Below are 25365 nucleotides of genomic sequence, written 5' to 3'. Positions count from 1 at the left end.
TCCGTGACTCGCTGCCCACGGTGAAATTCGATTCCTCGACTGCGACATCGAATGGATTTGCATTTACATACTATGGGTTGTTTCGAGACGGAGACAAGTGGGCGTGGCGAACGGAACATTCACGAATTTCCATTTATATTATGTGGTTCGAGGGAGAGAAAGTGGATGAAAAATATCTTTCGTCAGAACAAAAATATTAAACTCCAATTTATTTTATGTTTGGTTTAGCTGAAAAGAAATTCCTGGTTATATTTTGGATAATAATGTGCAAAGCTGCCAAATAGCAAACTCCTACAATTTATTACGAATTGAAATGATAAAAAAGGAAATTTGGGCTGAAATTAATTTTTTTCAATGTTCACAACTGTCTAAATTGATTAAAAATATATTAATTTTTATAAGTTATTAACTGCAACTAAAAAAGATATCTCAGTTTTCAATTTTATCCCAATTTGAAAAAGCAACGGAAACCTATATTATTTCTTCAATAAAACGCGCAATCAATTTGGTATGAAATTTGTTAAGCATTTTGAATTGGCCCATTATATTAATATATTCCGAATCAAAGCAACTTAGCTTTGCAGTCACCGTCCGTGCTTTGCGTGTTACATTCTATTATTGATTCACTCCGACAGTATAAATTTGAATAACACAACTCGCTTTCCAACAAGTTGCTGAAATCAATTAACTGCGCGAAACTTTGCTTTTAACGACACTCGGCGTTCTTTTGGTTTCACTCTGGTGGAAAATGTGCACATCATGTCCATTCCGTCATTAGAAAGAGGCAAATTTCATTACCGTTTCCACTAAAAGCAAAGACGCCAGCTGAGAGTGGATTTCGGCTTCGTGATTTGCCACATGCAACTTCCGGGAAATGAAAAATGGTTCTTTATTGCACCCTAAAGAATCGTGACGATTTGAATAATGGCCCATTGAAAAGGTAATTTTATACAAATTTTAGTGATTTTTATCTTCGATATTAGAACTGGATTTTTGGAGAAAGTAAATTAGCATCCTTCGGGTCGGAAGATCTTCTTTCTTACACTAGAGGAAGGTCTTAAATTTTAGAGCCGCGCCGTAAAAACAAAGAGAAGGAGATGCGCGGTCTCATTTCAAAAAGGGATTCCTGAATTATCTTATTACGGCAGGGTCGGTTGGCTGCTAAAAATATAAGATTGCGGGTTCTGCGTAACTCATAAAAAGTAGCACCCATCTTGTTACACCCGAGCGACGAAATTTTGCAACAAGTATTTCGATCCGCCGCGTTCGAAACCGCGGAATTGCAACGCTGTGGCCGGGAACAAAGCGTCGGTTTATTATACAGAGCCGACCGCAAGTCTAATGGGAAAAATAATTACATCTGCTTCAAGGAGCAGCGACTTCGGACGAATACGTTCTTGGCGCTCGGCTGCGTCGCAACGTTTTTATTTGCTTCCAGGGGTCGCCATAATAACAAGATGAAAAGTTTCGGCGAAAGGACCAGAATGCAAGGGTTTGGAACGTTCCGTTGTTTATTGCGACATCGCGAGAGCAGCGTTTGGGAAGAAAAATTGGGCGCTCGGAGAACTTCGACTTGTTCTCATTCAGAAGACAGAGACTTTTTTATTTCACTTTTCCTTAGTTTAGAAGTCATTTAAAAATAGATTTGCGCTGGAAATATCAAATTCTGTGGATGTTTGGTTATCTTCTTTCATTCAAAACCCTGCTTGTTGAAAACTTTTTTTTCACTATGGAAATAAATGTCTAAAATTTAATATCTTAATAAAACAAGTTCAATTGCAATCCAAACATTCGCCATGAATTTTTGTGAAAGAAATCACATGCAGAAGGGCATAAATTCCGTTTTTTTTTCTATGCCGGATTTTCTCCAGTATTTTGTTTCATTCTTTGATGCAGATTGCATTATTAAAAACAAATTGATTAAATGTAATATGTTGTATATTTAAAAGTATTAAATGGAGAATAAACAAAAATTAATAATATTAATTTTGAATTCATTACTTTTAATATTTTTTCAGGTTTAAAAAATTGAGAATCAATCAAATTATTTGATATTAATACAAAATTATGCCCATATTTTCCCATTTTTGGGAAAAAGTTTCTAAAAAGTAGGTAAATTCTTGATTAAAAATTTAAATTTTGTACATTTGGGCCAAAGTTATTAATAATTTTGGCCCAAATGTACAAAATTTCATATCATTCCTAAAAATTTTACATTTTTTATTCAATTTCTGTGATTAAACTTTGTACTAGTTAAAAAAGGGTTATTTCAACTTGCAACAAAAGTTGGATTCATAAATCAAGAATTTACCTAGTTTTGAATAACTTTTTCCCAAAGGGAGGAATTGACGTCATTCCCGGGATATAAATTTACATATGTCTGCAAATCAGCACCATAGGCGTCATGCATCTCTTTTGAAATCGCGAATAGCTTTCAACAGCTCGCCTACATTAGGCATGTAGCACGTGCGCTAGTCGCTCGGCGCCTGCTGCATTTTCAAGCAGCTCAATTTTAATGAAGTCGGAATCGATTATTTAACGAGACGGAACTGATCCGCGGCGGGAAAGTGGCACTCGCGAAAGGGAAAGTAAGCGAAAGCGTTGTAGGCGCGCACAAAGAGTACGAGAGGAAAATATTTATCTTAAACGTCAGCGAAACATTTTAAAACGCGCGGAGCACCTTTTAAGGGGAAACATTTTTTGCGTTGACAGCCTCGCCGGCAGAAATAATGAATATAAAGAGTCCTCGGGGAATGTCTTTAATGCGACGCACACATTTATACACAAACGTAAAATAAGAAGAATTTATCAGCGGAGAACATTTTTTATGAGCAAGCGAGAGAGAGATAGATAAGGAAAGAGAAAAAGGAGAAGAGAAACTCACCCCTTCCGCCTAAAAAGTGAGAGAGATAGGAATTTAGTCATCAATTTCATCACGGGGCGGCGAAAAGAAGAGAAAAAGAATTTCAATTAGCAAGAGCGCGTGTGGAATTTTTTATATGTATTTTTTTTCGGGCAGTACTTTGAGACTAAGTTAATTAACTCACCCCTTCCGTCGCCGTCTGATTTTTATTTTTCGATTAAGGGATGACGTCACGGATTGGGAGCGAGCGAGAAAACAGACGTTTGCGTTTAGTAAGCGGATGAACATGGGGACCAAATTAATGGAGAAGCAAATTTTAATTAGAATTTCGTCTCTCGAGTGACGTCCGAAGAATTATCAAAACCTGCTCGCAGAAAAAGAGAGGGTTTGTACATTAAAAATGGAGTGTGTTTGTTCACGTGAGAGGTAAAAAAAAAAAAAAATTGTGAGGGTTGGTCAATTGTTCGGGGCGGTGGACATCTCATCTTCTGACCTTTGTTTGTAGACACACAAATATGATAATGTTTGCAGAGCGGAGAGAAAAGAGGGAAGATGATGGAGGTTGACACTGGGTGAATAGCGAGGGAGATTGCGAGGAAGAATGAATGACTTAACCCTTCGGAGAACGCAGCAGCCGTCTCGGGGTCACTCGCGCGCCTGGGATTTTAATTTTGGTAAGTGGGACGGACGTTTTATGGAATAAATCACACGTATGCCGCTTTGTTTGCCTCGGCACGCCCGGAAGTTTTGCCAAACCGCTGGCAGGGCTTTCTATCTGATGATTTTGGCATCAAATTTCTGTGAGAAAACGCTTTTTGGTGACAAAAAAAAAATACTAAGATTCTTTCAGTGGAGGAAAAACTGTTAAAAAATCAACTTAGAACTATTTATTTAAATGGAAAACTTGAATAAAATATTAATCAAAATTCAATTTAAAAATGTTTTTTAAACAGCAGGATTTTCCATCTTTTTCTCTAAATAATAAATTGATTTTTATTTTTTATTTAAAAATTATGACCAATTTTGTTAAAATTTTTCATTACATGCAACTGTTGCTGATGCCTTAAACAAACATTGAAATTTCACTGGACCAGCAAAATGCAGATGCGATCCAGATTTAATTGCCTAAATTGAACACTCGAAACCAATTAAATCAGAAGGCGCGTGCGTTTCGATCCAGCAACTTTTAATTGGCCGTTAATATGTCGCCAGATTAGCGCTGGCCACCGTATTTCGCTGACACGGTGCCTACAATTAATCAATTAATTATTCAAACGACCGAAATTTGCTAGCGTGTCCGAAATAGGGATTTTCGCAGCACCGAATCGCACGCGGGGCGATCCATTATGAATAATGAACAGCCAAAGTGACGAGGGACGTGTGCTTTTGGCATTGTTGCATACAAAGCAGCACAAAGAAAGGGTCACTTGAACTGCACGCCATTTTAATGAAATAAATCGGTAAAAAAAAAAATGAGAAAATAAAATTACTGCATTATATAAATTATAGATCAGAAAACACTGCATTTGAATGTTAGCAAATTACGTGACATACAAAGTGCCAAAACATTATCCTGGTCAAATTTTAGGTTTTTTTACAGAATTAAAATTAATTAATGAATTACATTTTATTCCTGTTTTGAGCGTTGACATTTTTTACATTCACAATTAGCAGCAGAATTCCATGGAATTAAATTTTTAAAATTTTTTTTTTTCAATTAGCAACGATTACAGCAATAAAAATTTGGTTAAAGGACCAATTGCGAATAATTTCAATCTGGAATGTAAAAAGTTTCATAGAAATTGCAAATTTATTGTAATTTAAATAACTAAAAAATTCAAACTCAGTCAGTTCAAACTTTCATGACGTGAATGTCAGAGGTGGAGCACCAGAATTTCAAAACAAACATTAAATCTGTCTGGCTCACAACAATCCGAAGAAATTTATTCGCAGGCAAGCAAGTTTGTAAAGGGGTTGATTAATCGGTCGCCTAAGCAAACATTCGGGGACGAAATGGGTGTCGCCCACGGAAGCAAACTTGCTCTCAAGAGGGTGCTTCGTACCTACGAGAAGCTGCTGAGGCGGCGGCAGGCAAAAGTGGGGGCACAATTTATTGCTTTTCTTCTCGCCGTCCGTGTTTAACTTATTTATCCATTATGGGGCGACGAAGAAGACACGAGCAAACGAGGTACGTGAGAAAAAAGGACTTAATGAAAAGCAGCGAGCATATTGTTGAACCGCGCATTGTTGGCCCCTTGGGACTGAGCGTGAGTCGAGAACGACCACCTGGTTGCATACGCATTGTGTCCGCAGGCTGCGAGTGATCGATACGAGACGCTCTGGGCTGGACCAAGGGTTAATTCAAATATGTACAAATTTCTTCAAATTGTTACAACTAAATAAAAAAATATAGTTAAAAGTTCTTTTGATTTTCAGAAAGATCAAAATATGGAAAAAAGTGTTTTAGATTTTTACCCAAACTATGAAAATTAAACCACAAATTTTAATTTCAATAATTTTTAATTAAAGGTATGATCAAATTTAAATTCTATGTAGTTTTTTTTTCTTATAATTCACTATATAAGAATTTAGTTGGATGTGAAATAAGTTGTACTGTTTAATAAAGAATGAAAAAAATTTCAAACAAGTGCAAACAAAGAAGCTCATTAATGCAATGTTTGCAATGCAAAAGCTTTCCTTCTCGAGTAATGACGTTATTGCACATTCCTCATTATCATTCAACATGGTAATTTTAATTCCGAACTCTCAAGATGAATCAAGAAAAGAGGAAGAAGTACAAAACTGCATTAAAATGAGCGCGAGAAAAGTTTTTCATGCTTTTTCAGCTAGGATAGAATCAAAGTAACTCCGCTCTGCATAAATTAAAAGGAAATGATGGGAAAATTTCCACCTTGTGGGAATTGTGAAGTGGAAACTAATGAGGTGTACCAGTGTTTAATCATTGATTGGACTCGGAGGAGATAATTGAATGTTAGTGAGGGCGAGGCTTGTGAAATTTATCATCGTCAGAATTAAACTTTTACGGCTCCCAAAAGTGCGACCTGAAATTGTAGAATTATGTTCAGTACAGAATTTAAGCAGGAATTGCGAGCCTATTAAAAACGTGAAGGTTTCAATTAAAAGGCTATAAAGAAGTTCAGTATTTAATTAATGGAGGATTTTTTTCAGCTTGTGCGTCATTCAAGACGACTCCAATCAAATTAATAAAGGGCTCTCGTCAAATGAATAGGGGCGACGAATATGATTCCGACCCTCTGCTGATTATATTGAATTTCGCAGCAGGCAAGGTGGATCTCGCAACACCTGCTTAAGATTCAAGACATCAACTGCAAGCCGGTGTAAAGTTAAGCATCGCCGTCGCGCAGGTACATACACGGGGCCTCTGTATATAGGCATGTACGAAATGGAAGTAAAGCAGGGTGAATTGGGGGTGCTTTTCTTACCGAAGGGTGTTCACTCTTGACATTTTGCAGCGCCTTATTTTGTGGTGCCGGTGACGTAGCTCCTGCCGATTTGCCCTCTGGAATGGAAGTGCCTGCAAGATTTGACGATGTGCCTGAAGGTGTTTTGTTTGGTGTACCCGCAGTCCTGCAACAAAATATTAAAATGTGTTAGAAATTTTACTCAAATTTATATGCAGATAAGATTATTGTGATCAAATTGCCATGCCTGCGGAGCCAAGTATCAGAGATAACTTTTAGTTTATAAGTTTAACTCTTCTAAATGAAAAGAAAAAAAAATTATTAAATTTTATTCTGAACTGGTTGATTCACAGAAAAATCTTCTATTTTATTATAAGAAACCTTAAATTTTTATGTTTAAAGTAAAACTACGCAGAATACCCAGAATGAAAAATCTCTTTAATCTTTGCTTAAGTTTTAGGACAGTCTAAATGAGAGTTTCTCATTGTTTATAATTCATGTGTAAGTAAAAAAATATAAAGCTCATAAAATGAAACTTTGAGTAAGGGGGAAACATATTTATGGAATAACCCGCTATTTGATCAAAAATAAATCGGAATTTACATTTTAAAATTTACTTGCCACCGAAAATTTAATTATGCACTTAATAAATTTTTAATTTCTCATGATAACGATGAATTGTGTCAATTAAATTTCATTATAGTCCATCAGTCCAAATAATAGATAGCTAGGGAAAGTAATCCCACGAGTGTTTTCTGAGATGTGAGAAAATATGAAAATGAATTTTAAGTTTTAAATTAATAACAAAACGACCAATTTTTAATTAACTGGAGGCATTCAGAGCTTTCAGTACTTGATGGTGAATTTTCTTTCATGGAAGGAACTAAAATTAAATGTTACGATGAAGCTATTGACTGACTCAGTCGCTTTAATTTCTACAACTTTTGAAAATCCAAAACCCAAAGAAACCACTAAAAACGAGAAACAATTAAAATCGTAGCTTGCGACTAATCGCCCTTCCGTGAAATTACGTTCCGAGTCGCGAAATATTTTAGAAGAAACCGGCGAAAAAAGTTAAAGTTACTATTATAATAATTTCATCTGCAATGTTTGTTTATAAAATTATACATTTCCCAATTTATTTTGAATTTTTCATAAATTCCTCCCAATTAGTTATAGTTTGGACGCGACAAATACCTAGGTTTTTAAAATACCAAAGCAGATCGCAGCTCGCCTTTTGGGGTCAGTTTTCCATTTTTTATTTCAACAAGGTTTGCCCGGTTCTATTTTTTCATTAAATCCACCTCTACCGTTAGCATTTAACTACACGTATAACATAAATTTTTATTTGAATTATAATTTTGCAACATAATTGCACCATGTTTTACAATTTGTAGCGAGTTAAATATATAAGCTGGCTTAACTGCCATTCTTTTTTTTTTTAATGAACTCACCAAAGAAAAGAAGCAAATTTAGGACATTCCTACCCTTATAATTTCCACTTTTGAGATTCTTAATTAGACCGAAGTTTCAGTAAATAGATCAGAGCACAAAAGAAGCAATGCAAAGAGCTCATCCGCTTAAACGGGCCTCGCTTTTCTTAATTGCACTCGTGAGTGGTTTAATTAAAAAGCAGCTAAAGTAAAGTGCAATTGCCCATGCGTGAGATTATGCAGCGTTGGTGGGCGGAATGCATTATAAAATGCGCGTTTATGGAGCAATGGGCAATGAATGTCGGAGCGAAAGGGCCGCGATTAAAACGTAGCGAGCGGAATCACCGCAGAACTCAGGAAATTTAATCAACTTTTTCCCAGGCAGGCGCAGGGCTTAAATTATTCGCCGGGGGAATTTCTCTAATATCTCTGATATATATTGGACGAGAGAGAAGGAAAAGAGCCGCAGAACAGATTCTCTCGGCGGCCGCGTCATTAAACGCAACGGGCGAATTTATCGCGAAAAGAGCCTCTTCCTCCGCCTCAAACTTTGTGTTTTCGTTCTGCGCCCCCAGATCCGCTGTTTACTCTCAAGCTGCTGCGAAATGTTTGCTCGCAAAACAAATTCGCATGCGAAATGGTATCAATTTAAAATTTTAATTAGCTCTTGCCTTCGGGGAAACAAAGTTTTTGCAGCCACAGAAGTGAAGAGTGATAAATTATTGATTTGCTGCGAAAATTTATCAAAATATACAGAAGCGAAATTGTAAATATGATGATGTCGTGAAAATTTAAAATAAGCTTGGAAGTATCTTTAAATTGCTGATAAAAAGAAGCATCAAAATACACAATTTCAATCATTCTATCAGTGTAGTGAAACGATGAAAGTTTTCAATTTCTAAATCAGGGCAATTAAAAAATAAACACACACATTTGTGACAATATTTGAATAGTTATTTCATATTTTACTAAATGTATTATAGACGAAATCCTAACGAATTTAAATTATTAAACATTAACAACTGTACAAATTCTCCAGTTATGTTTGAATAATACAATGATGATCTTGATGATTATTAATGACTTAGGATTTATATTAATTAAAAATATTGCCAAAACAGCAAAAAAAGAATTATTTATAAATGTAAAGGCAAGGTAGTGACATAAAAAACAAAATAAATCAATTTTAAAAATAAAAACGTTAAAAATATTTTTATATAATAACATTTATAATATAAAGAAAAATCATGATTAGTTTTAGAAATAATAACACAAGTTTATTTTGTTATATTTTTAATAATTTAAAAAATAATGTTCTTAATTTGCATTCTGTGACGTGATATTGCATATTAAAGAAGCATTGATCACAAAATATTTAAATTTAAATTGTAAGCTAACACTCTAGACTACAACAATTGAAACTGGGCAAACCTCGTTTCAAAGGAAAAAAAAAATGAAAACGAATAACTCAAAAACTGACCTATATTTCGGTCTGCTGATACTTTAAAACCTAGAGTTGCTTGAGTCTTGTGTCCTAAGTAAAGAGGGAGAATTTAAAATATCAACAGACTTCATGTTGCCTCTTGGGTCCTTTTAATTTTTAATATTAATTATTTTGAAATTTCATCCTTCTTTAAAAAGTTAAAAAAAAAAATGAAATAATTTTTACATTAATAATAAATCAATAATTATGTATTTTGTATTTAAGGACTCCTTATTGACATAGTCAAATTCAGTCTTTACAACAATGGTGATTAAAATTTCCAATTGTCTTTCAACAATAGCAAAAATCTGTTTATATATATATATTTTTTTTTTTTTTTTTTTATTGTTGTAAGGACTTGATTTGACTTTGTCAATAAGAAGTCCTTAATTAATTATCTGCTTTAATTTAGTTAAAAAATCGATTTTATCACTGATTTGCATTGGAAAAACCTTTCTCGAAATGACCAACAATATTGATACATGAATTTTGGCCATTTTGCATACTTATTTATTGACTTAAATTATTAATTCAATGTTTGTTTCTACCAAGAATTTTTCAACTATCAAAAAGGCTTCATGAAACTTTTTTTTAAACTTTCATTATTTTGTTGAAAGCTTCATTTTTTGGACGATTCAAATTTTGCAAATTACAATTATAATTTTTTTTTCATTCAATTCGCCGATTCATAATAATTTTACGTGAGTTTTGCGTGCGGTTTGCCGGGTTGTCTCTGTGCGAACAATGGACGCGGCTCTCGACATCGCACATTGTATTGGAGCAGACAGCATTTGAGCGAGGAGTTTTGAATGCTAATTCGTGTAGCACGCGTATAATTTCCAGCCTCCAATTGCGCTTTACGGTACGAGCGGGTGTTCATTTGGCTGCGTGCACAGCTGCTGCCGTCACCTGAATAATAAAAAGCAACAGCAGAGAGAGAATCCCGAGCAACCCCAAGAGCGTCGCGCGCCAGTCTGATTGCGGCCGAGGGAAAAGTGAGCGACGCGTCGCTTCCAATTAGAAAAGGCAAAGTTGACGCGGTAATAAATGCAAGGACTTTTGTGCTTTTACATTTTTCATTTGGTTTCGTGATGCAAATTTTGTTGGAAATTGGAAAATTTATACTAAAAAGAAGAAGAAAGATAACAATAGATAATGAGTTATAAATTTATAAAAAAAAAACACAAATTTTAAGCTCTCGTTATTTTTAGACTAATTAAAATTTAAACCAAAGACTCATGTCATTTATAGGCAAAATTATGCAATTTGATTCATATTGTTCTTTGCCTATGAAAGGTTTTTTCTTGAAAAAAAAAAAAACAAGAAATAATGAGTTTCATAAATTTAAAACAAAAATTACATTCTAAATGTAACAAAAAGGTTAAAATGTTTGATAAATCGAATGTAAACAATGTGAATTGTATAATGTGGACAAACAAAGAACTAATTAATTTTAATTACGTCAATAAATATTAACAAATTTAACTGAATAGAATTTATTTTATCACATCTTTTTTTAATTTTAATTTCAAATTTATTTTGTTTTTTTTCCATGCAATATTAATAAAAATTGAAGCATACTTTGATTGTTGTTTGAGTTCCCTGCTTATTTTTAGGTACAAGTGAAGTTGTAGCCTGGAATGCTCAGCAACAATCAAAATTTTCTCCCGTATATTGTTGCGAAACGCTATACTTGGAGCCATATTATAATAAGCAACCGTTAGAAATGAAATTTTATCATTGAACTGAAATTTTTTTTTATTACACATCCATTTACATTAAATTTTATTATATCTTATTCTTCGCCCAACAATTTGTGGTAAATTTAGGAATTTCATGACTACGTTTTATGAAGTCCAAACGGATGTAAAAGTTTCATTTTGGGGAGCCGAAAACTGCCAAAAATTGTCATCAAAAAGCCTCAACCCACGCTAACCGGTGACGCGAGTTTTTGAGTCGGGAAATAAAATAAATTTCGCGAGCTGGGCGAGCAGGGGATGAAACCGGAGCCATCAACAATGATATAATACGAGGGCACGCACGCTCCTCTCTTGTTCGCTTCGCATCCCTCTCGTTTAATAAATTGCGTGACCATTGTGCTCTTAATTACACACGGGCACAGGCAAGCCGTAGTATTATCATTTGAGATGTTCCACCACCTGAAAGGCACACCCATTTATAATTTTAATTGGGTAAAAAGAAATAACACGGGTGTCGGCAGGGAACTAAAAAATGCAAATTAGGGAGCGTCCTAGACGAGAAAGTGAATAAAATGCAAATGAATTATTTTTCTCCCTTAGCTGAACAAATTTCAACTATTTCAAGTAAAGTTTCATTCCAACATGAAAATTAGAATTAAATTCAAATTATTATAATTATAACCATATTATTATTATTTATATGAATCTGTGGATAATTTTTTTTCTTTTTGATATTTTCAATTTACATTGAGAGAGGTGGACTTGAAAACCTAATTTTCTATTAATTTTCCATATAAAATTCCATAATAAAAGGACAGTAGCAGCAGAGAAGAGGCAAAATTCATCTATATCAATCTTTGGATTGGAACATGTCTCTACATACTTTGTGGGAAATTATTATAATTTAAAAGACAAATGCTTCACATCTTTTATGATTTTGCATTAAAGTGTTATGAAGCCTTATTTTAATTCATCAAAAAATAAATATATTGCAAATAAATTATAAATTTTTATAATATTTTTATTGGCTCATTAAAGATAATAAAGGTGAAATTTAAAAACTATTATTATAAATTTAATTAAAATAGTATTAATTAAAAAAACACTTTTCAAAATTTAAAACAATCTTTATTGTAATTTTCGGGATAACTGCAATGCAGATTCGCAACAAATAAATAAAACCCAACCTTTCCCTGCACGCCAGGTTGCGGCGACAGATTGCATAATGCGCTCGCTGGTGTTGGAACGGAGGGGAAACTTTATTTATATTTTTCAAATATGCTAACATAGGAACGTGCAGAAAAATTCATACACAAGCGCGTCGACATTAGAATTCGCAAAGTGATTTGCGAGGCGCGGAGGCGTTTCGCGTCATTGGCCCCCAAGGACGGCATGAAAAAGCGGCCGAGGATGCGATAGGCGCAAAACACGATTTCTTCTTCTATTGCCAAACTTTCGCGTCTGACTTGCAAGTTATGAAGTTGCGCAGGCAACGAGATGATTTTCAACTTTTGCCTCGCACCGACTGCTTTTCCTGCAGCGAAGGGACCGACAAGATTGGCAAAGTTAGGCCGAGCATAATAATATATCTTAATCCCTGTTAATAATCGAGATTTATCTATTTGTCTCGCAAACTGACAGCGGAGTACTTTTTTTGGACAAAACTTTGCGCGCTCATGTGACAAAAAAGGGAAGAAAAATATGACAAGTGCTCGAAGCTGATAGAAAAAAAATGCGAAATGGAAAAAAAAACAAGAAGTGTTTTATGACTGTTTTAAGTTTTATTCCGCAGAGGATATGATAATTGTGGAAAGTTTTAAAATTAATTTCGCCCGAAAGGAGTAAAAATTAAGAGAAGAAGAAGTGGACACAAAAGGAGAATTTCATGGAGTGGAAAACGGGCTAGTCATCGTTGAAGATAATTGTTTTTATAAAAAAACGGCTCAGTTTGAAACCAGTTTTTACCAGGAAGAATGATTAGTTTTTTAAATATTGTCGCAGACTGAAATCGAAACTTGGCAAATCTGTTTTGGTTTTGATTAATAAAAAATTTCTTCAGCGAGTCGCAACTTGCCCGTTTTTTACAATAGAGAAACTATTCAAGCTATTAATCTCAAAGTGATCTCAATTAATAATTTATTTATCATTTATTTGCAGAAATATTTACAACAAGATTCAAGAAAAAAAAAATAAAATGAGGGGTGCCTCACAATGTCCTAAAGACAATGTCCTAACGGAAAATATCCTAAAGAAAATGCCCTAAAATTAAGAATTGAAAATGTCCTAACAGAAAATATCCTAACGCCTGAAAAATATGACAAGTCATGTGTCATGTGCAAAAAAAATTTGATTTCATCCTTTTAAGTAATTTTGCTTCCTGATTCAAAATACCTCAATTTAGGACATTTTCTTTAGGACATTATGATGGTACCCAAAAATGAATAAATAAATAAAAACTGAATAAGATAGTTATATTCAGTTATATAAATTAAGTTTTTATTAAAGATTGACATAAATTAAAGTTGCAATTGATTAATTTTTTAATACCATCTGTGGACTTAAAACATTTCCCTGGCTTTGTAAAAATTTCAACCGTGTTAGATTAACCTGATGGATGAAATTACACAAAAATTCCTCTTATCAAAGTTATACACTTGCGAGTAATCAATCACCGTTTATCTCGTTGACAATCTTCATACCGGCCTTTTTCCGTTTTGCAGCGCTTTAATCTTTAATCATTCAAGAGGAAATAAATAGGCTTTGATATGAAGGTTGCGTTCAATTCGGCGGCAGTCAATTGACGACGGCGCCGTCCGTGAACTTACGATCGGCGGTGGTCTCTCGACATTTATTTGTTGCTCGCGCGAGGTATTTATTGAGAGACGAAAATGTGTGTGTGCAGGACAGCAAAGTGGATCTTGCGCGATTAGGACGACGCGCATTAATCAATCTTGCGGCTCCGTGCGCCGCTGCTCCGAGGCAGGCAGCCCTTTTCGCAATTACAAATTGATGAGTTTGCACGACCAGGACCAGGCAGAGGAAAAATTAATCACTCCGATGCTGAGAGTGCTTCGTTTGCTTTTAGCGCAAGTTTTAAATTTTTTCGTCATAGATAAATTAATTAATTCCAAAATAGTAAACGGAAAAGGAAGATGCGACTTAAAATGAATTTTCTTAGGATTGAGTGTGGTTTCCTTGTTCAGACAAATATGGATAAAAAATTATCCTAATTGATCATTTTATATTTATAAAGTAATTGTGTAACATTTATTAAAAAATTTGCCGACCCAACGTTTGGTTCTAACCTGAAAAATCTTTTAAATTCCACGTATTTAGAAGTGCAGAGACTCATTGCGTTTAATTGAAACCAGACAATTTGTCAGTATTAAATTTTCAAGAATGTAAGATAAAAAAATCAGAATTTTTAGCTTCTTCCGAGATTTTCGCATGATTTTGAAGCGCCAGCAAATCTAAAAAGCTCACTTAGAATCCGAGTTTTATTCTCTTTTTCTAAAACAATTTATTACTTGCATGCTATGTTTATGGGATAAGAAAAATTCAAAGGTTTTGATTTTAATGGATCCTTGAAATCTTGCCCTTCTTGGGAATCAAAAAGTGAGAAAGAAAGAAAAAATGGCTCATTTATGATTTTGTAGTTAAGAATCGATTTTGGGATACTACAGAGGTGAGATGTGTCAAAAAAAAATAATTTTCATTGTTAAAACATTAACGCTTTCAGTGGGAATATATAAGCATCTATTCTGCAAAATTATTAAGAATTTAAAGATATGACATTTAAAATTTATAAAACATTAATTTCTAATTACAGTTTATAATATTTTTTCAATTTTTTTAAATTTATTAAAATATAATATTATTTTAAAGCTTCTTACATTTTAAAATATTTAAAAGCCTTTTTAACTTAAAGATTGTTGATTGATTTTTCGACACTGATTTCATGTTGCAGAAAAAGTTAGTTAATAAACTTTATTATGCAATCGTGTATATTTTATATAATCAGAGCAGGATGGTTTAAAACTTTAAATTGTATATTAAAATAATATTCTTTCACATCAGCTAAGCAGAAATTAATAATTTAAAACATAATATTGGTAATGATTTAATTCATGCATTGATGCAAGCTTTGATTTGTTAAAAATCACACCCTAATTGTCTCTTTTCAAATAATGTATTTTCATCTTTTTCTGTACTATTGTGTATAGTTTTTTTTGCTGTGTATTCATGAATCATGACTGTATCGAATGGAAATAAATAAATAAATAATATATTTTTATGTATTAATCTGAAATTCAATTTTCACAATTACTGGTATAATATATTGAAATTTAAATCTTTGAAGCCCACTAATTCTATATTCAAAATTGATATAATTTATTTTTCTGTGATCTATTTGTGGGGAGTAACAGAATAATGGAAAAACCTTGATTGATCGTCAAAAGGATTATGGTATTCCCCCCTAAAAAAATGTTTCCTACTTCTTTGTGTCTGAATAAATTGGCTCGAATGCGCGCCACTCGGCGTCAATGGCCGGAGTTTTTTTGCAAACTTGCCAAATTGCGCGTGCACTACAGAGGAACACGTGATGCGACGCGGTAATTCGGCAGACGAGTCATTTAAATCCCATCGAGTTGTCTTGCTTGCAATTACAAAGTTTAATTACAAAGCGAGGGGCGCGGCAAGCGGAAGGGCTGCTTTGGCGCCGTCGGCAGGCCCGCCAGGCCAAACGCTGCAAAAAAAAGTGATGGCGGTCCAGCATCCGGCGCTCTCGCAGTCCATCCATCGTTCACTTTATTCCCCGACACCGCAAGCAAGAGAGTTTCCTGATTGATTCAATCTGGCCAAATCCCCGCAGCCATGCAGTCGCGCCGAGGACAAAGGATAAAATGGACCCACAAGGATAAGCACCGGCGATTTCGCACCAGGATTTTGGCCAGAAAAGCCGATTTCGGGATAATTTGATGGTCCTTTCGCATTAGAAATTCGCAAGGATAAACTGATGTTTTGGTTGTTTTGTAGGAAGGGGAGAGTAAACTGGATTCTTTTGGATTTAAAATTGACTAAAATATTTTTCACATTTAAAATTTAAAAGACAAACTCAAGTTTCCGGATAAAAGGCCCAAATGACTTTTTGGTTTGATAATTTTGATTTAAAGGCAAATATTTTAAGCCCTAGGCATGCGTGTTAAATATCAATAAAAATGAAAAAAAGGAAGAGTGCTTTATTAAGATAAAAAGACAGTTGAAATTTCAATGATAACTCGATTTTTGCTAGGATTCGAATTGAGAAATTATTTCCTCGCTTTTCATAGCGTTATGTTAAAATTCAATTTAGAAATATAAATTATTATTCATTATTATTAGGAAATTAGTTAATAATATGAGCTTGCCTTCTGCAAGCTCATATGGGCACATATAAGATGAGACACTTTGTCTTGGCCTGACCCAAAAAAATTTGAATATGATAGTGAAAAGTAATGAGGTAAAAAAAAAATTGGCTTCCTTCAATTGACATTCAGGCGAATTTTGTTTGGAAATTTCAATTTTTCTTTATTGAGATATAATATAATGTAAAACAAAACATGTTTTAGCCAAAAACATATCATAAAAATTTTGCCTTAACGTCATATTGGATGATAAATTAATTAAGAACTCCTTAATGACATAGTCAAATCAAGTCTTTACAACAATAGAAGCGATTTTGGGCAATTATTGGGAATTATTATTATTATTATTATTGATCTTTATTGACGTATGAGGCGTCACCACAAACCACTGTTGTAAAGACTTGATTTGACTATGTCAATGATTTAAAAATGATTTTTTTTTAATGGTTTGTATTACTTTATGATCGTTTTATATAAAACTAGTCAAATCTAAAGGGATTATGATAATGAATATTAGACTCTTGAGTTCTACATGAAAATTTGTATGGTTCAAAATATAAAATATATTTTTTTATTATTTTAACTATTTTTTTTCCCAAAATATTGACCAATAGATCAATAGAATTTTAACTTTTTCAGTTGTCACTTAATACTTATAAATTATAATAAACAAAATAAAATTAGCAAAAATTGATGTGCAATTTAACTTTATATTATAAAACGTTATTCATATAGGTTAATGTTGATATTTTATATTTTACATTAAATAAAAGCAAAATTTTAATATATGAGTGGATGAAAATTATTGTTGTAAATTATGTTGCAGAAGGCGCTGAAAAATATTTTAATTTTGCATAAAAATAATAAGAAAATGCTAATTGATCTTTCAAGTATTTGAAAACAAATTGATTAATTACTATTTTTTCTCACAAATGCAAGTGACTTCCAAATTCGGAGTGCAGAGTAAAAAAAGTGTGGTCGGAAGATGGATTTAAAGCGAGCAAGGTGGAGCGAGTACGTTTGCGAAGATGGGGTATCGATTTTGGTCGCGCGCGCGGACGGCTCATCTGTACTGTACACGCGACCCCCGGGCAAATGTGCCCATTGGATAGAGAGGGAGACAAAGCGAAGGAGAGGAGCCGTCAAGAGTGTAATCAGCACTTCGGCTCCTCCGTGCGGTCATGCAAATATAGATACACGTAAATCGTTTCCCCACCGCTCCGGACTTTGGCAATTAATATTCTCCGACCAGCAGCCATTGCAATTTGCGACTTGCAATTTAGGGTTCAGGTTGCTCAACTTTGTCGACTGCGGAGAAATGGACCGCCTTGTTTCGCGCGTCTACTTAGACACCAATTAACTGTCAATTTGTCTTGCCAAAGCGGGACGACTTCATCTCAAATTCTGACTGTGAGATGCGATTTTATTTTATTAAGCCAAGCGAAATTTGACAAAGACAAACATGCAAATGTTTAGATCGGATTTTTGTAGATTTTTTAATAGATTGATGCTTGAATTGAAAGACTAAAATTGGCATATGAAGTTTGATTTTATAAATAATAACCTACAAATAATACTGTTCATTAATGATTTGATCGGATAAGTTTTAGTTCATCATTAAATGGGTAAAAAAAGGAATAATTCTATTTTAAATTAGATTTTAACCAATTTTAATGATCATGGCGATTTTAAGACCCAAACTGTTTTAATTTAAATTTTAATAACTTTTTTGTAAACAATCAAATTTTGTGGTAGAACTTGAATTTAAAATCAGTTTTATCTCAATGGGTTTTGTGAGTTGTTTGTTGTTGAAGAAAACAAAATCCTGCTCTACATGTTTTGGCTGCAGCCACAATTCATGAGCTGTTAAATCATTTTGATAAGAATTAGTACAAAAGTAGACCTAAAAATTATGATTTTCATTCAAATTAACAGCAAGCTGTCAAAACATTGTTTTTTCTTACATAATTAACAACTCACATAATCCATCAAGGAAGAGCCAATTTTAATTTCAATCCAATAACTTAATATGTAGAATTTCAAAATTTAAACACGCAATTTCTGATCCATCCGCATTAAAACCTTAACAGTAAATATTAATTCTAAATGCTCTCCTTTAGCTCAAATAAATTTAATTATCTAAGTCAACTGTTGCATTTTGCTAAAATATCTATCTAAAAAAAATATCAATGTTAAATTAAACAAAAAAAAGAAAGAAAATATAAAAAATATAATTAAAATTTATTATTAAATTGTACAAATGTTATTAAATTGCTCTAATAATATATTCTTTATTTCAATTTTTCTTATTTTATTTTAAATTACTTATAAGTTGATTTAGTACTTATGACTAAACGCCTTTTACGTGGAATTACGTTCCGAGACGCGAGATACTTTTAATTTTGGGAAATTTTCGCCCTCAATTAAAATTGTTTATTATCACAACAGGAAATTTCTAACTTTTTTTACACTGGTTTTGTCTCAGTATCTCGCGTCTCGGAACGTAATTCCACGTAAAAGGCGTTTAGTCATAAGTACTAAATCAAATTATTTCCCGTTCCGAGTGGTTTCTTTGGGTTTTAATTTCTCAAAATACTTACGAGTTGTTCGCCTTTCGTAAAATAATAGAATTCAATTGATGTGTTTTTCTTTCATTTCTGTGCTTTAGATGAAAGAAAAAGAAACATGATTGCGTAATAAAATCTACGCTTTCCAGCGAGAAAATAAGTTTTCACGCTGGAGATTTGCCAAAATACGTTCACGCGAATTCACGCGTCCCAAATCCAATTCATATTAGCAAATCCGTTTGCTAAACAATGACAAACAATAAAAACTAGTGGAAAGTAGGTCACGAGTGTGCCTAGCATAGCATTTTAATATTGTTTTTTTTTATACTGAGAGCGAGCAAAAGAAACCTGTGGATGTGGAAGCACTCTCGAGCACTACATTAGCGTGAAATGCCCGCGTCTTTTCTATATTTACCCGGCCGGCTTGCATGACAATGGGCCCGAGTATGTGTTTAATGCAGTCGCAATCCATTGTACTTACTCTAGTTGAGCTCTACAGATGATCCAATCCAAGCCAGCGGCAAGCAAGAACAAAAGAAAGCAGAGAAAACGTTAGATGAAAGACAAACATACGCTTGCATCAAACATACAAACAAACGACTAAATACACATTCAAGCAAGAAATAATTTTCTACCAACGTCTCGAAATGTCAGTGAAAGCGTGCAAAATTTAATACTCCGGTTATTTATGATTCTCGATGACGGCTCGGAAAATAATAATGGATGAGCTTAATCGTGGGGAAATGCACAACTGCTGTGTGACGGATATGCTTGTTGTTGTTCCCAACAGGTATTCAGCACTCTATTTATTATTTGTTTCTCTCTCTCTCTAGTTCCGTGGGCTATCGTTTTAATTAAATCTTTCACTGCGGATGCGCCGCTCATGATCGTATAACTTGAACGGGAATTGGAATTTTATCTGATGGGGGATTTCGCTTTTTCATCTCGGTCTGCTGCTCGATTTCCCATGACGGTTTATATGATGTACACGTACTATTGTTTGTTTTCATTTGCATCCAAGCCTCTGTGAATGGAGCTATTGTCGGCAAAAAAATACAAGTTTGATAAAATCGAGATCGTTGTATCGTTCATTTGCTAATCTAGCCACTCTGTTTCAGTTAAAATATGTGCTAAATGGAAGATAATATATTATTTTCTACAATTTAAAAATTCTAGCGCATCAAAATTTATAAATTTTATTATTCAAGTTATAGAATTGATTTCCTTCAGGGGTTGGAAGAGGAATTATTAAAAATCAACCATTTATAAATGAGATCCTGAAGCAATTTTGTAACGATAAATATAAATTGTTTTTGACAAATGTTAACCCCCTTTACAATTTTTCAGAGGTTTCAATATTTCCTAAGCGATCATCAAAAACTTATAAAATTTGCCACTCTAGTCCCTAATAACAATCGTAGCTCAGTCTGCGCATTCAGCATATATTATAAATAATTATGAATAACTTAGAAACCACTACAAATCAATTAATTTAATTCATTAAACATAAAGATACCCTGCCTGCATCCAAGGTCCGCGCATCAGCAACAATGAAAAAATTTTTGATTGTCGTTTGAGCTCTTTGATTGGGTACAAGTAAAGTTGTACCCAATCAGAGAGCTCGGCAACAATCGAAATTTTCTGACGAGCGGACCTTGCCTGCATCCAAGTGCCTCAAATATTCAAGCATTATATTATATTATTCCTTCTCTTTTATTGTGTCATAAGTGATATTACATATTATATCTCCGTCGTAATCCACTTATTTACAACCGGGTCAAATGAAAAATAGAATGATCAAAAGAAAGAAACATATTTACAAATTCTTCAGATAATCAAGAAACTCAAATTCGGAGTAAAATTTATGTACAGACACAAAATTCTTGAGCAAACGCACAAACTGATTATTTAATATAATTTTATGGCGCCATTTTTACAGCACTTAAGCGCTTTTAAAATTGAATAAAACAATAAATAAATTTAACATACAATATTATTTAAATAAATTAAGAAATTTATAAAAAAAAAATATTTATTAAAATTATTTACTATTTCTAGTTTATAAAATGTTTTAAAAAATTTAATTTTTTTATTTTTTAAAAAAAATTTTAACGTAAATTTAGAAAATGAGCAAGAAAACCAATGCTCGGAAAAACAAATTAAAATGTCCAAATTTCAACTTTGAATTGGAAATTTTAATTATTTTTAAAACATTAAAATTTCTGTTTTAAATTTTTTAGCTATTTATTATTTGCTAATTTCAAAGTTACATTGGACTGTTAATATTATGTTTGTGTCTATTAAAACATTCAAACCGGGAGTAAAAAGAAAAAGTTGGGAATTTCAGTGTCACGATTTATATACTGGCGCAGGCTGACTGAAATTCACACGGTAAAAGCCACTTTTGAGCGAACACGCATGAATAAAAAAACACGTCGTTGACACACAAACACAACAAAAAACTCGCGCTCGTATACACTGATGTGTGCGGTTGGTTTTGCGTGTGCATTTTTTCATATGTGTATAAGTCGCAATCCCAGTGGATTCTTTTTCAGAGAAAGCTTTCCTGAAAAGCGACTACTCAAAAGGGAGCGAGTGGCAACGCAAGAAAGAACCTTCACTTTGTCAGAGGAAAAATCTGCCTTGACGTCGGGAAGGAATTGTAGGGCTCTTCCTAGGCTTTGCCAACCTTCTTCCCTCGCGCTCCATTTTCCAACACACATAGTGAGTGGTTCACCGCATGATAATGTAATACGGACACATCAGAACGGATATTGCGCGCGGGAAAAATATACGCGCGGCCCGGCCTAAACAGGCCCTAATGCACTTCTTATTATTATTGTTTGGCTTTCGCACGTCGCCGCTGTTTGCTCTGCTCTCTTGATAACCCTTTTGTTCGCCTTTGTGTTTGCATTCGCAATGAGCTCCTTTTCACTTTTGATTTTTTTTCTTTTTGCAGACTTTTTAATTAATTCTGCAAATACGCACGACGTGAACGAATGAATGCCGTCGGTCTGCTAACGACTAATTAAAACCACGACAATGATATATGGTGCAAGCTCTGGTTCGAGGAAGAGGGATTTATCCAGCAAGGCTTAAAAGTAGGCCATGGGAATTTTAATTACTTTGCATTTGTAATCTTAATTTTCTGCTTGTGAAATTGTGTTCTTTTCATTTTTATTTGCACTAGCTGCAAGAAACAGGAATGAAGATGTAAATTAAAAGTTTTGTAGACAAATTAAAAATAAGAAATTGATGTTAATTTGTAAGTGCAATTCCTATTGAGATTTATTGACTCAACAAATAAAAAGGAACAACTGAAGGACAACTGAAAATTCTTTATCTCATAGATATTTAAATTTAAAATTCTTTATAAAAGTTTTTTTTATCAAAACTTTCGATTAAATAAAATCCTTTTTAATTTGTTTGAAGAAATTGACAATCGACCGAGGAGATGATCATGGATATGAACAGATCGGGCTTTTCTTCGCTGCAAAAATTGTATTCATTATAAAACAATTGGCTCTCTAAATAATTGTTTTTCAAAAATTGAATGTAAACAATGTATTTGTAACAATGTGGACAAATAAACAACAATAATAATAATTAAAATGTGTTTTATTTTTTCAATTTCTTGTTAATTTTATTATTTTTTCTTGCTCATGAAATTGGGTCGCAGACCGTGACCGAAACTGGTAAAGCCGATTATTTTTGAATAGAAACCATTTTTGCAATGAGTAAAAGCCCGATCTCGTCATTACCATTCTTTTTAATGTTTGCTTTTAAATTATTTTCATTGTGAAAATATGTGAAAGACCGCAAAAATTAGAACAAACTTCTTTTGTAATGATAAAGGAAATATTGTTTGATGCAAGGAGATAGTTAAGAAAGATGCTTATAAAAATTTTAAATTTAGAACCTATTATACTTATTGATAATAATTTAATAATTCTAGAAATGGTAAAAAAGTAATTCTTTTTCGATCTTTTTTAGTACTATCATATTTTTTTTTTCAGAGGACATTTGTTTTTCCACTAATAAAACAACCATCAAATTTCCACTCGGGCGCGCATTAATATATTTTTTACGCCGTGCAAGGGACATTAAATCGCAATCTTTCGCGCATTTTCGATTTCGCTCCATAAAGGAGGCGTCGTTTTCCACTCGCACAGTTTTATTTCCGCCCGTTTTTTCGCACAGTGGGTGCCAAAAAGAGAGTTATCGTTGATTTTCTGGTGCTAAGCGCCACTCTTTCTTTCTTTTTTAGTTTTAAACGCTGCAACAAAGAGCGGATTAAGGCGTTTAAGAAGACATTCAAAGGACTAGTTGTGGACCGAGAGGGCGGCTTGAGAAAAAAAGAGCCAACTGGTGGCGGCGGACGAGTATAAAAAGAAAGGCAGAGCAGAATCAATTTTCTATGGCATCGTCATTCGATACTCATTGTCAACAGCGTGCTCTGTTATACCGCGCGCCTTCAACAAAATATTTTTATACCACCGTCGTTTTTTTTTCTTCGATGACGAAGACGACGACAACGTTCTTGTCAAAACATAGCTTTTTTAGAGGGAGCGAGCAAAATGTGGCGGAATTTATATCGAAGTATTTTAGAAGAATGACGAAGCTGTTTTTCCAACATGACTCACAGTTTTATTTTCAATGATAATTTTAGTTGATAGTTTTTATAAAAGTAGAAAATCAACAAGCTCTACAATAATTAAGTTGAAATGAGTTTGAATAATTTTAAAACTTCCTTGCTCATTGAAGTTATAAAAGAAAGTATTATAAAAGATAAAAGAAAATTTATTAATATTTTTAATTATTTAGTTTCGTTTTAAATTATATTTACTGCTATCAGGCTCTGTGATTACATTCCATAATACAATAAAGAAACAATAATAATAATAAAAGAAAAAAAGAATACTGCGGTGAATGAGAAGATCGAATGACAAAAATCTAGTTGTGAGTTGCAAATCAGCTTGTTTGAATATCGCTAAATGAAAGTAAAATAAATTAATTTTTTAGAAAGACCTGGCTGGATTATTTAGTCCTAGTTTTATTAATTTCTACGGTAGCAAAATAACAAAAAGTGTAAGAGATTTGAAAAAACTGCGGTGAAAGAGAAGATCGAATGACAAAAATCTAGTTGTGAGTTGCAAATCAGCTTGTTTGAATATTGCTAAAAGCAAGTAAAATAAATTAATTTTTTAGAAAGACCTGGCTGGATTATTTAGTCCTAGTTTTATTAATTTCTACGGTAGCAAAATAACAAAAAGTGTAAGAGATTTTAAAAAAATGCGGTGAATGAAAAGATCGAATGACAAAAATCTAGTTGTGAGTTGCAAATCAGCTTGTTTGAATATTGCTAAATGCAAGTAAAATAAATTAATATTTTTGAATGACTTGGCTGGATTATTTAGTCCTAGTTTCATTAATTTCTACGGTAGCAAAATAACAAAAAGTGTAAGAGATTTGAAAAAACTGCGGTGAAAGAGAAGATCGAATGACAAAAATCTAGTTGTGAGTTGCAAATCAGCTTGTTTGAATATCGCTAAATGCAAGTAAAATAAATTAATATTTTTGAATGACTTGGCTGGATTATTTAGTCCTAGTTTTATTAATTTCTACGGTAGCAAAATAACAAAAAGTGTAAGAGATTTGAAAAAACTGCGGTGAAAGAGAAGATCGAATGACAAAAATCTAGTTGTGAGTTGCAAATCAGCTTGTTTGAATATTGCTAAAAGCAAGTAAAATAAATTAATTTTTTAGAAAGACCTGGCTGGATTATTTAGTCCTAGTTTTATTAATTTCTACGGTAGCAAAATAACAAAAAGTGTAAGAGATTTGAAAAAACTGCGGTGAAAGAGAAGATCGAATGACAAAAATCTAGTTGTGAGTTGCAAATCAGCTTGTTTGAATATCGCTAAATGCAAGTAAATTAAATTAAATTATTAGAGAGACATGGCTGGATTATTTAGTCCTAGTTTTATTAATTTCTACGGTAGCAAAATAACAAAAAGTGTAAGAGATTTGAAAAAACTGCGGTGAAAGAGAAGATCGAATGACAAAAATCTAGTTGTGAGTTGCAAATCAGCTTGTTTGAATATTGCTAAAAGCAAGTAAAATAAATTAATTTTTTAGAAAGACCTGGCTGGATTATTTAGTCCTAGTTTTATTAATTTCTACGGTAGCAAAATAACAAAAAGTGTAAGAGATTTGAAAAAACTGCGGTGAAAGAGAAGATCGAATGACAAAAATCTAGTTGTGAGTTGCAAATCAGCTTGTTTGAATATTGCTAAATGCAAGTAAAATAAATTAATTTTTTAGAAAGACCTGGCTGGATTATTTAGTCCTAGTTTTATTAATTTCTACGGTAGCAAAATAACAAAAAGTGTAAGAGATTTGAAAAAACTGCGGTGAAAGAGAAGATCGAATGACAAAAATCTAGTTGTGAGTTGCAAATCAGCTTGTTTG

The 25365-nt window shown here is 33.2% G+C and overlaps 1 protein-coding gene across 8 annotated transcripts in view; it reads right to left on the bottom strand.

Moving 5' to 3' along the window:
• LOC132200224 (synaptotagmin-7) overlaps positions 1-25365 on the bottom strand; it is a 232097-nt gene that overhangs the window by 29460 nt on the left and 177272 nt on the right. For 5 of the 8 annotated variants that reach the window (XM_059625530.1, XM_059625525.1, XM_059625528.1 and 2 more), the window contains 3 exons: positions 19376-19387; positions 6328-6472; positions 3048-3062 (listed from right to left, as the gene is read on the bottom strand). In XM_059625530.1, coding sequence (XP_059481513.1) covers positions 3048-3062; positions 6328-6472; positions 19376-19387 — 172 coding nt within the window. The remainder of the gene's footprint in view (positions 1-3047; positions 3063-6327; positions 6473-19375; positions 19388-25365) is intronic. The other 3 variants (XM_059625527.1, XM_059625529.1, XM_059625526.1) reach the window with 2 other exon arrangements.

The sequence above is a fragment of the Neocloeon triangulifer genome, unplaced genomic scaffold (assembly GCF_031216515.1).
Source record: "Neocloeon triangulifer isolate White Clay Creek 2 clone unplaced genomic scaffold, ASM3121651v1 ptg000014l, whole genome shotgun sequence".
NCBI lineage: Eukaryota > Metazoa > Arthropoda > Insecta > Ephemeroptera > Baetidae > Neocloeon > Neocloeon triangulifer.
This window is presented reverse-complemented; position numbering and strand designations above follow the sequence as displayed.